The 14,224-nt window shown below is 50.5% G+C and overlaps 4 protein-coding genes across 4 annotated transcripts; 2 read left to right on the forward strand and 2 right to left on the reverse strand.

Annotated features, from left to right (window-relative positions):
* Nucleotides 1-699: 699 nt before the first annotated feature.
* CONPUDRAFT_58275 (uncharacterized protein) lies at nucleotides 700-891 on the reverse strand (the record flags this gene model as incomplete). The annotated part of the gene is made up of 1 exon (XM_007771555.1): nucleotides 700-891. A coding segment is annotated over one exon (192 nt), but the record flags the coding sequence as incomplete, so codon positions are not given.
* Nucleotides 892-1,760: 869 nt separating this feature from the next.
* Nucleotides 1,761-2,420, forward strand: CONPUDRAFT_155470 (uncharacterized protein; the record flags this gene model as incomplete). The annotated part of the gene is made up of 1 exon (XM_007772187.1): nucleotides 1,761-2,420. One exon carries the CDS (start codon nucleotides 1,761-1,763, stop codon nucleotides 2,418-2,420), a length of 660 nt encoding a protein of 219 aa, XP_007770377.1.
* Nucleotides 2,421-2,708: 288 nt separating this feature from the next.
* On the forward strand, nucleotides 2,709-3,107 carry CONPUDRAFT_35316 (uncharacterized protein; the record flags this gene model as incomplete). The annotated part of the gene is made up of 1 exon (XM_007771518.1): nucleotides 2,709-3,107. A coding segment is annotated over one exon (399 nt), but the record flags the coding sequence as incomplete, so codon positions are not given.
* Nucleotides 3,108-12,128: 9,021 nt separating this feature from the next.
* Nucleotides 12,129-12,452, reverse strand: CONPUDRAFT_37565 (uncharacterized protein; the record flags this gene model as incomplete). Its single annotated transcript, XM_007771520.1, has 1 exon — nucleotides 12,129-12,452. A coding segment is annotated over one exon (324 nt), but the record flags the coding sequence as incomplete, so codon positions are not given.
* Between the last annotated feature and the right edge of the window lie 1,772 nt (nucleotides 12,453-14,224).

The raw sequence follows: 14,224 nt of genomic DNA on the forward strand, positions 1-14,224 counted from the left end.
CATGCAATATGGCATGCTTGTATTACTAAGTACTTGTATTCCTAATTAAGCAGGAGCCCTACCTTTAGGTATATGGTCTGTGCGCAGCTGTCCAGTAGTATATAAGACTGTGATTGATGACCCAGAACTCCAAGAGAGCTCCTTTGGGATTTCCCCTTAACTCTGTTCATAAACCTAAGTCTCAAGTCCTCCTGTCAAGGTGTCTACTTCTGCCCAAGCCCCATCTATGGTTAGGGTTAGTCCTTCTCATCATCATCACTCCTTGTTTGCATGTGCAGTGACTCCCCTAGTTAAAGGTCGCTCACACCTATCTGCAAAATAACAGGTATATAAGCAAGTGTCTGACCTATGCACTATTAGGTGGGAATTGCTAACATGGAGTGGAGTGTGCTGGATCAGTCCAAAACCTGCGCAAGGTCAACAACATGTACTACTTATGTTATTGGTTTTTTGCCAAGCAGTCAGGGTAGACCAGGGCCAACAGCTAAATAGTTTTATTGACCTGGGTTTTGAAACTATGTAACAGAGATAGAGATACATGAAGGCTACTCTACAAGCAAAAACAAATGCCAAATGATATGAATTGTCTGTTGAGAAAAAAACCCCTTTGCAAAACAAGCTGCTATGTACACCAGAAATGCTTGTGATTGTCAGATAATGCTATAGGATGGATAAGTGAAAATTGCAAGGGACACTTAATCAACCTACACACCTGTATAGACTAGGTTGGTACAAGATAGAACACAGCTGAAAGAAAGGGGTTGAAAAGTGGGTGTCAGCGAGGGCAATCTCATGAATGTTAACCTTCTCAATCTTCAAATTGCAGAGAACCTCCTCAACAGGCTCAAGGGTGCTACAGAGCAAGTCCTGGCATAATTCCTCAAAGCAGGCACAAACATGTAGAAGTAAATGCCCTCAAAGAGCAAGTCAATCTTGAGGGTAACCTAAGTTACAGACAATAGTGCATACTTGGCACATTCACAAGCACTGCACAGACAATAGAGAGCACAAGAGTTGGATCTAGGGAATAGGCTAAGTAGCTAGAGTAGACATGAAAGAAGGTGTGATTAAACATACCAATAGGCTCCCACTTTCCCATGAATTGCTTTTCCTCTACTTCTGCCTTGCTTTTCCCTGCCCTCTTCCTGTCTGTCATTGACAATTCTACTTGTATTCCCTGTGTCATGGAGCACATGTCCAATGCCTTCAATGACAAGGAGCCTAAGAAATACATTACTCCCAACAAGGCAATCAATCACCTACAGTGCTACCATCCAGGCTGATATCCTCACTGGCAACACTTCTCAAATAAACTCACTCAAAAGTCTCCAATCACTGCAAACAATTCATGGTAATTAGCCCAAAATACTTGAAAAAACTGTAAACATCAAGTTGAACTGTTCTTGATTAATCCTTTATTACTATAAAGACTACTTTGAATAGAAGCTCTGGCAATCATGATAAGGAGTAAGCAATTACTTGAAGAGTAATTGAGAATGTAATTGCTTACTCCTTATCATGATTGCCAGAGCTTCTATTCAAAGTAGTCTTTATAGTAATAAAGGATTAATCAGGAGCTTCCTTTCTCAGCAACCACCATCTGCCTGGTTTGGCACCCTGAGGACCCCAAATCCGTCATCCTCACCGAACCTAGCATAGTTTCTGTGGAATTGCACAAAGGAATAGAACAACCATTACTATACTTATAACTTCACAAACCACCCCCTCCGTAATATGGGCAGACAACAAGCCCTGCCGACATGGCGCTGGTACCACCGGAGCACAACAAACCGCCCTCGGACACGTGCAGCACAAGAAACTTGACTGAACTACGCCCCGTCTCGACCTCGACCCCTACCTTGGTTGCTGCACCACGCCCAGCAAAGGAAATCATGGAGAAACCCACCAACCCGTCAAAAGTGAAGAACCACGCGGACACAATGGCTCTCCTGGCCCACTCTCTACCGAAGCCCCCAATCAAAGGACACACAATTAACACACTCAACCAGAGCTTGCTCGAGTACGTAGAGAGTACCACAGGCCTGCCCCAAGACACCCCCAATGTTGTCAGGGCATATGCTATCCTCATCTGCCAAGTCAAAGCCAAAGAACAGTCAGCAGCTTTCTTGGAGGTTTGGAGGGAACGCATGGAAAAAGGTGCAGCAGCCCCCCTGGCACTCCTCCGCAAGGCAAGCGCAGCGGCACACAACATCATGTCAGTGAACAAGGATGCTAAGATCGCCCTGGTTGATGCCACTGCGACCTTCCAGGCGGAACACGAGAAGTTCCAGGCGGCGGCAAAGATGTTCACAGAGGGTTTCAAGACAGCTGCCCCGACCGAACGCAGTGCACCTGCTCCACACCCTCTCAACTATGTGGCCGCAGTCAAGACAACACGCCCACCCCAGGAACAAGCCTGAGCCCTGGCAAGAAGAAATGCGATCTTGAAGAGTGTGCTCGTGGCGCAAACAAAGGAGCCAGGCTCAGACTGGAAGAGCATGGAGGAAGCGGTACTAGTGGAGAAGGCGAGCACGGTGCTGGATAATGTGAGGGCAAAAGGGAGAATAGAACTGCAAGGTGTGTCTGTCACCACCGCTAAGAAGCTGACCAGTGGGGATGTGTCCTTTACCATGTCCACTGCCGACGTGGCGGAGCTGGTGAATTCCGAGGAGGTCTGCAAGGAATTTGCGGCAGGTTTTGTGCCCAATGCACACATCAAACCTCCCACTTTCCTAGTCATCACAGAGTTTGTACCCACATCTTTCGAACCCAGTTTGAAGGACAGGCTTGAAGAGGTACTCATCAGCGCGGGCATGCCCACCTCCGCCATCACCTGGGCAGAGTGGATCAAGAGAGTCAGCAAGCGCAAGCCAGGCCAACAAACAGCCCACCTCAAGATGGTGTTCACATCCACAGCGACCGCCAACCGGGCCATCGAGGAGGGTTTGATGATTGAGGGGCATCGCGTGTACTCATGGAAGTCCCTCCCTGAACCCCCTTGGTGCTTCAAGTGCCAGTCCACAACAGGAGCCCATCTGGCAGCCACATGCCTGGCAGCGGAGTGGACGTGCGCGTCCTGCGCAGGCCCCCATTGCACCAACCAGTGCAACACCAAAGAAGGGGCAGTCCCGTGATGCACAAACTGCCTCAAGGCAGGAGGACCACACAACCATCATGCCTCTGACTGGTGATGCCCGGTCACCAAAACCAACTGCGAGTGCTACCAATGTGCACATCCAGAAGCTCAATTCTGACTCTTCCCAACAGACGACCCCTCCACCTGGGAGAGACTCGATGCTCCGGAGGGCTTGACTGACCCTGCCACTACCGTGCACACCCCCGCTGACTTTCCACCCATTCTGTCCCATGAGCCCGCCCCGCAACCGGCCCTGCTCTCAGCGCTGAACAAGCCTAGGCAACCCAAACCAAAGGCCAGCACCATTCCCAGACCGACAACATCCTCCACGCTGACAACCCTGATGCTGGCAATGATGCAGTCACCACCACCGGCGCCGCAAAAACTGGCCAAGAAGTTGTGGGGAGCCGCAGAGAAGGCAGGCACGAAACACATCTGCATGGGACGCGAAGCCCCACCTCACCAAACCCTCCCGGCTATGTTCTCATGCTCACAAACCCCTTCTGTGGCAGGTGGCCCCTCAGAGTTTGGTGACATATCCGATGGACTAGCAGCCGACAAGACTTGGAGCACAGCATATGAGGGGTCGGGTACCCCATGCGGAACCACTGACTTATGACACGCCCCACCGCGCCAAAACTGACATCACTCACTCTCTGGCAGCAGAACATGAACAAGTCCGACAAGGGCCAGAGGGAGTGGCTGAACTTTCTGGACCCCCGCAAATACACCATTGCAGCTATCCAAGAACCAGGGCTCAACTCCTTCACTAAACTTACTCCGGCAGGATCACACTGGACTGCGGTATACCCGCCCACACACCACGCCAGCAGTGGCGGCCACACCAGGTCGATCATGCTGGTCAGCAATGACCTCCTGTCCAAAATGCACTGGAATATCTAAGTCCCTGTCCCACACCACAATATCACGGCAATAGATGTGGATATGGGCTCAGGTATTATTCAATTTTACAATTTATACATAGACAGAACCCATGAGGGGTGCTGGATGCTCTTGAGGCTCACCTCCAGGCAGAGGAAGAACAAGACCCCACACCATCTGCACTGGCACCCGACCACATGGTCTGGCTGGGAGATTTCAACTGTCACCACCCCCTGTGGGACAATGCAGCTAATGACCATCTCTTCACAGCTTCGAGCCTCCGTGCAGCGGACTGCCTGGTGGCAGCGCTTGCGGACATGGAGATGGCTCTTCCCCAGGGCATACCCACACTAGAAGCATCATCAACAAGCAACTACACTCACCCCGACAACGTCTTCTGCAATGCAGAGATCATTGACCTGTTTACCGAGTGCAATGTGCACCCGGAGTTGCATCCCATAGAAACGGACCATCTACCTATCATCAGTTGTCTCCGTGTCGAGGCCATGGCAGCACACCCCATCTTGCATCGCAACTTCAGGGCAACAGACTGGGACGAGCTCTGTAAGGAGCTTCGCACTTGGCTCCATCTTTTGCCCCCACCTGAAATGATTGCTGATGAAGACCGCTTTTACAGATACTTTGACCTTGTCACAGGGGCGATCCAAGCAGCAGTAGCAGCCGCGGTCCCCCTCGCAAAAGTCTCACCATTCACGTGCAGATGGTGGAATGCGGACCTAACTGCACTGCAGATGGTGTACCGCCGGTTGCGGGGCAAGGCCTTCTGCTGACGTGCTCGATGCAATGACCTGATCCACGAGGAGTGCGCCCACACGCACACCACGTATTCCGATGCAATTGACACTGCAAAGTGGGTGCATTGGGAGGAATGGCTTGAATGCGTTGATGCTGACTCTATATGGACAGGTCACCGATACGTCAGCCAACCCCCCTCGGACAGGAGCTACCAGCAAATCCCCACACTGGTTGACACAACGGACGACAGTGCGCAAGTGCCGGTGAATGACAACAAAACAAAGAGCGACCTGCTCTATTGCACTTTCTTCCCGGCACCGCCACCGCCAGCTCCGCCCTCCCAGGTGCCAGCACCCAACCCTCCCGAGTTGCCCTTGGAGTTCTCCCCGATCACTGATTCCCAGATAAGACGGGCGATCCGGAGGCTCCACCTGTACAAGGCTCCGGGCCCGAATGGGGCGAATGCGGTATTCACACACACTGAGGATGAACTGGTGCCTTACCTGGGCCCCCTCTTTCATGCCACCTTCTTGCTTGAGGTTTATCCCACCGAGTGGAAGAGACACACTACCATTGTGCTGCGAAAGCCGGGTTGCCCAGACTACTCATTGGCAAAGGTGTACAGACCCATTGCACTGTTGGACACGCTCGCAAAACTCCTTTTGTTCTGCATGGCGGAGGATCTTGTCTACCTGCTTGAGACTCACAACCTTCTCCCAGCCAACCACTTTGGTGGACAGCCGGGACACACAACATCAGATTCACTCCACCTCATGAGCAAGTTCATACATGACGCATGGGCACACCAGTCTGAGCACTTCATCTCGGCCCTCTTCCTGGACATGAAGGGAGCCTTTCCTAGCATCCATGTTGACAGGCTCCTCAGTGACCTGTCCGACAAGGGAATTCTGGCTGAGTACGTGGTGTGGCTATGTCAACGATTGACAGGTCGGGTAACCTGCCTGGCCTTTGATGACTACATGTCCCCTGACTTCTCCATACAAGGCGGCCTTGACCAGGGCTGCCCACTCTCTCCCATTCTGTACATTTTATATAACTTGCCCCTCCTCACCTTGCCTGACGCTAAGAACGGTGAGGCGGGGTTGGGATTCATTGACAACATTGCCTTTTTAGCGTGGGGCACCACCATCAACCAGGCCAACAACAAACTCCAACAACTGATGGAGAAGCAAGGGTGCACTCGAGTGGGGCACGATGCACACATCCCAATTTGAGCTAGACAAGACCACACTATTGTGCCTCACTCGCCACACCATACCACATGCCTCAATGCCCCACACTCGCATCCCTTACCCACACCCATCGATCACAATCGGTGGCCATGAGATCCAGCCCACCTTGTCCCACAAGTTCCTGGGCATCATTATTGATGACCAATTACGTTGGAAAGAACACGCCACACACGCACTTGGTAAGGGCATGAAATATGTCCTTGCCTACAGTAGATTAGCAAACGCTGGTAAGGGTATCTGGGCCGCTTTCATTCGAAGACTCTATATTTCCATTGTTATACCAAAACTACTATATGCCGCTGATGTGTGGGCTACCACTTCCCTAGCGCAGGGCAATGGGCTAGCAAAGGACCAGGACGCCACAGAACAGCAGGATTCACAGGAACAACCACAGGCACTGCGCCCCCAGCGCATGCGAGGGGTGGCTTGCTCCCTCCCACAGGTACAAAGGATCGCCTCACACCAAACCACAGGTGGAATAGGCACTACCACCACCAACGTATTAGACTACCACGCCCACCTCCTCCCATTTCCTCTCCTTCTTGAACAAACCTGTGCCAGGGCGACTCTACACCTCGTCACCCTACCACCATCACATCCGCTCCACCGTCATGTCGCACAAGCAGCCCAAAAATGCAGACACCACCGCTCTCCACTCCACAACTTACTCCGCCACTTCAAGCTCCACCCCCGGGACTTCAAGGTCATAGTGGCCATCCAACGTGACCCGCAATGGGAACCTGCACATGCCATTGTCATCCCCAAAGACAAGGACACAGTGACCCAAGAACACGCCAACGACAAGGCTGCCATACGGGTGTACTCCGATGGGTCCGCACGCAATGGAGGGGTGGGAGCTGCTGCAGTCATGATCCAAGGCGCGAGGGTTTGCCAGTTGAAGTTCCACCTCAGGCCAACCACTCGCCACACCGTCTATGAGGCAGAGCTGGTTGGCTTACTCCTCGCCACCCACCTCTTAAAAACCAAACTCACAAGGAAGAGGGGCACATCTTTCATAGGGGCGGACAGTCTGGCAGCCATACTGGCAACCAAAGGGCGCACCTCCACACCGGGACGTTACCTGGCCAACGCAGTATCGCAGGCCTTTGACAAACTGGTGGATGACAGACACAATATCTGCCTACGGTGGATGCCAGGTCATGTAGGAATCAACGGAAACGAGAGGGCAGATGAAGCTGCGAAGCTCGCTGCCAAGGGAACCTCAAGTCACCCCAGCCACCTCCCCCAGTTCCTGGTCAAGCGGAAGTGGAAGACCTGCCCCGCCTCTGCCAGAACCCTCTCAGCCAGCTGCTCCGTGGCAAAACAGGCAATCAATGCTGCCATAGCCAAGAAGGCGGTCGCCATCATGGAGCGCTCCCCCAGGGTGTCCGTTATCACCAAATATGACACCGCGTTCAAATACTCACAATTCATGACCTCCATCAATGACCTTCCTCGGCAACCAGCAGTGACGCTGTTCCGACTACACGCCTGGCACATAGAACTCAACTCGCACTTGGTGAAGATCATCCCCGGTGTTGAGAAGGACTGCCCCCACTGCGGTGAACCTAAAACAGTTGTCCACTTCCTGCTGCGCTGCCCTCACTGCCGCTCCCAATGCGCGCGCCTCGCACACCGCTTCCGCTGGCTCCAGATCCCCCCCATAGGCAAACTCCTAGGTGCCCCCAACAACTGCAGCACCCTCCTTGACTACGTCAACGCCACCAGTTGGTTCATAAAACCTGCCCCCCACGTCCTGTCCAGCTAGCCCATGCCCTCGCCCCACACGTCAGGTAACTTTTCTTTCTTTCATAGCACCCTCACTCCCATCATGAACACATTCTCCTTTGCACATTACCCCTCACCATTGTTTTATTCAACTGCCTTCCCTCTTTTTATGCGAGGACCCTCCCGCTTCCCCCCACCTTGGCTGTTCACTTGAAACAATTGGATTAGAACTCCCTCCCCTCCTTCACACTCTCTTCGTCCACGCCCGCTCCCACTACACCTTCCCATACATTCTCCACGCCTAATCCTAAAACATATCACCACCTACTATACTTTAACCACTCCTCCTACACCTTCACACTCCTGCTTATGCCCAAAGGGACCATTGTTTTTCACGTTTCTCCTCCTAGGCCCGGAACCCTAGTTGAACACATAGTCAGTAGTACTCCACATGTCTACCATAGAGCGAGGCCCTGCAAGACTTATAAACCCTTGATTTAAAAAAAAAATTAAAAAAGGATTAATCAAGAACAGTTCAACTTGATGTTTACAATTTTTTCAAGTATTTTGGGCTAATTACCATGAATTGTTTGCAGTTAATGCATCTTGGGGCCTGAGAGGGCTTATTGAGCCTTGCATTAGAAAGGATGTACAGAATGCTTAGGAAGATATTGCACCCAAGCAGGGCACACAGAGCACCCAAGTGGAATGATTGGAGCATTGGGACAATCATCCAAAGAGGAATTGCAGCCTAGCAATTATCAGCACACAAGAGGGATGGTGAAGGTCAGAAAGAATACATTCAAATGCCTAGCACAGGATTATATTGTGATTTCAAATCCACTTGAGACTGCCCAGTGGCGGGTCTCAGCTAGCTGGCTTGAGCAAATTTACCAGAGGTTGCATCTTGGTAAACTTGCTCAAAGTCAGTTAGCCAAGACCCACCACTGGGCAATCCCAAGTGGACTTGGAATCACAATATAGTCCTGCGCTAGGCATTTGACCACTTTCTTTCTGACTACCATCATCTTTCCCCCTATAACATATTATGACACTTTCTGGATTCCTTGTTTTTTTCCCCGCATGGTTCTCCAATTTTGATATGTCTACCCCACTTTGGTGCTGCCTCACATCCCTGCACCAGCTTTTTACTCTCTTAGCTGAGATGCCTGTGCCAATGCCACTCACACTCATAATCTTCCTTGCCAGACTTTGATATCCCTGCCTTGTGCCTCTCCCTGCCCCTTGTACTTCACTGCAACCACCATAACCCTTTCTGCTCCTCACCGTTGAGATTCTCCATGTCAGCCTCCAACTTCTCCTCCCGCTCCTTCTACTCCTTTTTGCAGTTCAGAACCTCCCCTCTTATTCCATCTTATAAGCCTTGTTGGCTGCATGCCATCATTTTTCAGAGTTTTCTGCCTCATGTATAGCATCAGAGGTATTTGTATCTTATACTATTATGCTATTGCTAATGTTGTCATATCAGCTTTGGGCTGCTACTTGCTGTGCAGAACACCTTTTTCATATTGATATCCTCTCTGCCATCTTGTGGTTCGCCATGGAGGATATCAAGGTCACTTTGCAGCATGGAATGTGGTGATGAAAAGACATAGCCAGGCTTGTTGTTAAATGAAGAGTTGGGGTATAGTTGAGGTTTGGTGAGGGAAAATTGCACAGCACATTGATAAGTGTCATCATCCTTGTCTCCATGATGCTGTTGTACCATCAGTTGAAAGACACCAGGCATCCCAATACTATATGTTTTTGCAGCATGTTTAGATTCTCTGGCATTGAAGTCTTATATTAGTTGCATGTCCATCACCCATCCCACCTGCAAAGGTCCCCGACTTTTCCAAACACACTTTTTTTGCTTTTTTTTTCCACCCTGAACATATGTGCCATTCCCTCACCTCATGCACACATACTTGCAACATGAAATGCAGCAGTAGCACAGACTGTAAAGAATGCAAGCAACACAAGCTCACCAGGAAGATTGCCAAGTACTTGGACATATTGGCTTTCATAGACAAACAGGTGAGTGTCACTGATACCTACTTAACCCTACTGAGTGCTGATGCCTCTGCTACGCAAAATGGACTATGGTGCCTATGCATACTACAACTTTAATAATGCAGGTAAATCAGACAGAGATGACAACAATGACAATGAAGATGAAGATGACAGCACACAGGATGTTGAGAATACTCCAAAATTGCAAAAAGATAAGAGGGTGGCTTATGTTTACAATGGGCTTCCCAGCCTTATCTTTGTCAAAGCCTATTCCTCCACAGAAGCTTGGAGCTACTTTCCTTCCATTTACACATCCAGCATCCATTATTTGAGATTGATCAGCCAGGAGATTGCCTTTGCACATTCAAGACATTAGGGCCATGGGTGCAACCTCTGACCAGCCCCTTCAAAAGACATGTCTGTTTTGTCCAAAATTTCCTTCAAGCTCAGCCAAACAGCAATGCAGAATCTATCACTGTAGTTGTCATGCCCAATGTAGCTGAGCCTACATCAACCAAGCAAGTGCCAGCTCCTCCCATATGTCAATGCCAGGCAAATGTTTGGCAATAATGCAATCTACAATTTGGATGAGGGCACCTTTTGCATCAGCCAACACACCTTCACATCAATGGGGTTCTTGGTACATCAATTCCACCAACTGCACTTAGAACATGTTCTCATTCCTCTAGCCACCTTTGAGGACTTCAATTTTTTTTTGCAGAAGATGCTGCATCAGAACATTCAATATGCTGTGAGGCCATGGCGGGGATGCACAAGCAACTTTCTGTTGCACATTGGGGTACAAGCAACTGTGTTCTTTTTTACCTTGCACAGAATGATCCCAAGGTAGCTGGTATAATTGTTGGCTTTTCTTTGAAGGACACAGTGATGCTCCTCTTGCACAATGTCATTGGGGTATCAGATTGCAATATTCACAATGTGCTGGTTGATCAGGTTCAATGCAATATCTGGCCAGGTAATTGCATCAGGGTTGTTTCAGGTCCATACTGAGGTTGCTGTGGGCTTGTTGCCTCTTCATCCTCTGACAGAGTGGAGTTTGTCCAGTTAGGGAAGTCTGAACATGTAAGTGCATCAACTAATTGTGGGGAATGCTGCACTTATTCATTCCTACAAGATCAAGATGTCCACTTGTGTCATTACCAGTGGCCTCCAGTAAATAACGGAGGTATCCACATTGGCAACTTCATTAGTTCCAAGACTTTGAGATGATGGGGTCACATTGATTCAATTCAGGTAGAGCAAGGAACTCTATTGTCCTCAGGAATCTACAGTCACAAGGTTGTGTACCTGCTCACTTGGAATGGATAGCAAAAAGTTATTGCACATACTGTAACACCTGTCCATATTATTTCTACTGGGTTTTTTTTTTGCCAGTTCTTGTCAACTATCTGTGTTTGTTCCTCTTGCTTCTAGCCAGATCGCCCCAGCACTCCTTGTTGTGCTTGCTCTGTCCTGCGCCTCAAGCTCCTACAGCCTGGACACCCCCCAAGCTGTGGTGGGCCAGTCTGCAATGCCAGAGGGATAGATCAAGAGGCAGAGTAGAGGATAGCTGCGCGTACTCGGTCAATGGCTCTGTAACACCATCCAAAAGTGCGCTAGTGTTCTGGTTGATGGTAGCAGTGAACAGCACAGTGTTGGAGCGAATGAAGGACATAGATTGAGCGGTGATAGTGATAGAGAAGCCATGATGACGAGTAAGGTAGAGTACAGAGAGGAGATTGGAGTGCAGGTCAGGTACATGCAGCACCCTACTAAACTCTACACCCCTCGCTTCCTTCCCTCCCACCCTAGGGCAGAACACCACAGACCCCACACCAGCTGAGTAGACCACAGTGTGGTCAGCAAGGCGAACTGGGACGCGCATGGGCGTGTAGGAGCGCAGCCAGTGACGGTGAGGGGTCATATGAGAAGTGGCGCCTGTGTCTGCAATCCAGTCAGCGTCTGCATCGAGCTGGAGAGGACAGGTGGGACTGGTGGGGGAAGGAGAAGAGCGAAGACTTGCATTGCCAGCATACTCCACAGCGGCCTGAGAGGCCGAGGGAGGGACAGGAGCAGTGGAGGAAGTGCCAGGAGCGCTGGGAGCAGCAGCCTGGGCTTGGTTGGCACGCTGAGAGCGACCAGGCTGGTTGCCAGGCTTCCTAGAGCTCGACTGGGCCTCGAGCTCGTTCTTAGCGCGTCGAAGGGCAAAGCACTTGTGGAAGCAGTGGTGAGGCTTCTCACAGAACGAGCAGAAGAGCTCCCCAGTGCAGGTGCAGTGGTTGAGGGAAGGGGCAGAGCCAGAAGAGGGGGCCGAGTTGGCGAGGACAGCCTCTGAGGAGGCCACAGGTGCTGTAGAGCGTCCTGTTGTTCTCCTCCTGGATGAACGCTTGCACCACAGCATCCTTGTCCAGAGTGGACTGGAGCATGAGGGCAGAGACAAAGTGGGAGTACTCCTCAGGGAGAGCACAAATGAGCGCCATGCAGGCCAGCTCCTGGTCCAGAGAGTCGAGGGTGTAGGCAGGAGGGCGAAGGTCCTTGATCCTGGCATAGAGGGTGCCCACCCTAGCAATGAGGGAGCTGAGGGACTCCTCAGGGCGCTTCCTAAGGGCGAAGAAGTCGTCAAAAGCGTTGAAGCAAGTGCCAGGGATCTTCTGCTGATGGACAGCCTGGAGAGCGTCCCACATAGCACAGGCTCTTTTGAAGATGACGAGCACTGGAGAGCACCTCGTCGATACAGGGCGCCATTCATCCACTGACACAGATTGAGGCAATTGCCCATGCTCTGTCTGCTGGAACTGTGTACACCAATATCAAGGTGCCCATCAGCAAAATGCTCGGACCCAAAGGCAGAGGAGGCTTTGCAGCTAGCAGTCCCTTGCTCAAGCTCAGTCTTTTTTCATCACAGGTAAGTGGTGATGGAACAAGAGGTTGTGTTGTTGTGTAAGGTGCTGTGTTCTGCCAGACGCCCTTATGTAGCTCCTGAGATTGGGTGCAAAGGCGCAAGGTGTTTCATCAGAACAGAATCAAGATCCCTTTCTTGCAATGGTTATTCATTCTTGCACACTTGGGTCCAGTGTCAATGTTGTCATACAGAAACATTGGATTTGTGGTAGATAAAATGCTTAAGCAGCTTTTGCCTACTTCTGGTCCATCTAATCCTTGTGTTGAGCCACCCAATGCTCCTGCCTTTGGCCTCTGTGCCACAGCCGTTTGCCAGTGTAACCAGTCTTACAGTGTTTCTGTGGGCCTCACCATTGGCCAATGCCTCTTTACTTTTGAGGGCCTTGTTGAGCTATGCTTCCTTCACAACAACACTTTAGTGGCTTCCAACCTCTCATTTCTGAAGAGCTCAGCCAGTTTGTTGAGTGGACATCTGACCTGAGCTACTCCAGTGGATGAAACCACTAGTTGGTCCTTACAAGAACAATCTTGGTCTTTCTCTCAACTTTGTAGCTGACCTGCCCCTCAAATTCTTGTTAGCAGGTACAATAGGGCAGCAAGCATGTTGGAATTGAGATGGGAAGATTTGTTGTAATAAAATGTTTTCAGTGGCTAGCTAGCCTTAGATGAAAATTTGCCTTGGTGGCAGGAACACCATGCTCAGATTGCTAAGTGCATGCCCAAGGACCACTTGGGTTCCTTTATTGTGCAGTGCAGCCAGTGACAGTGAGGGGTTATATGAAAAGTGGTGCTGTGGGTCTTGTTTTTTTCACTTTCTCCCTCGCCCTTATATTGCTTCTCTCTACCCTTTACTATGGAATCCATATGCCATTTGTGTTGCATGTTTGAGAATAGGGGCTTTTGAACTTTGCACTTGTTGCGTGCTGGAATGGGTAACACATATCTCCAAACACTGCTGACATGCAGCCACCACTCTCAACATCTTTCCCTATGGTGAGCAAAAAATAATTGATATCCCAGATGATATCAATTCTATACTCTCGGCGCCATCTATGCCTCTGGTACCTTCTCATGGAGTAGTTGGGGGGCCAAGGCCTACCTTACCAGAAAAAGACTACACACTTCCCTGGGTCAAAAGTCTGGAAGTTTGCAGCATTTACTACCAGCACTTTTGCTATGTCCATATGGCTCATGATATATCCAAAGCACTTTTTGAGAGGATGGTTGCCAACGACCATGACTTCTGCATTCATGAGAGGATCAAGGCCTGTGTAGGGACATTTGCTGCATCTGGGGGAAACTACTTGGCTTTGGAAAGTCAAGCCTCACTTGGCAACTGTGAGACTCAAGTCAGAAGTGCCTTGTTGCATAGGCTTTCATGTTTTCTCAGGGCCTGGCCCTCATCAGCATCACCAGGGGGTGAAGGAGAACGCGAAGGCGGTGGGGGAGGCGTTGGGGCACAGTTGTGAGCATCTGGGACGTCCTGGGGACGCTCTTGAGGCGCAGGTGGTGCAGGTGGAGCACCATTCCCCCCCCCCCCCCCCCCCCCCCCCCC

The sequence above is a fragment of the Coniophora puteana genome (genome assembly GCF_000271625.1).
Source record: "Coniophora puteana RWD-64-598 SS2 unplaced genomic scaffold CONPUscaffold_8, whole genome shotgun sequence".
In the NCBI taxonomy this organism is placed as follows: Eukaryota; Fungi; Basidiomycota; class Agaricomycetes; order Boletales; family Coniophoraceae; genus Coniophora; species Coniophora puteana.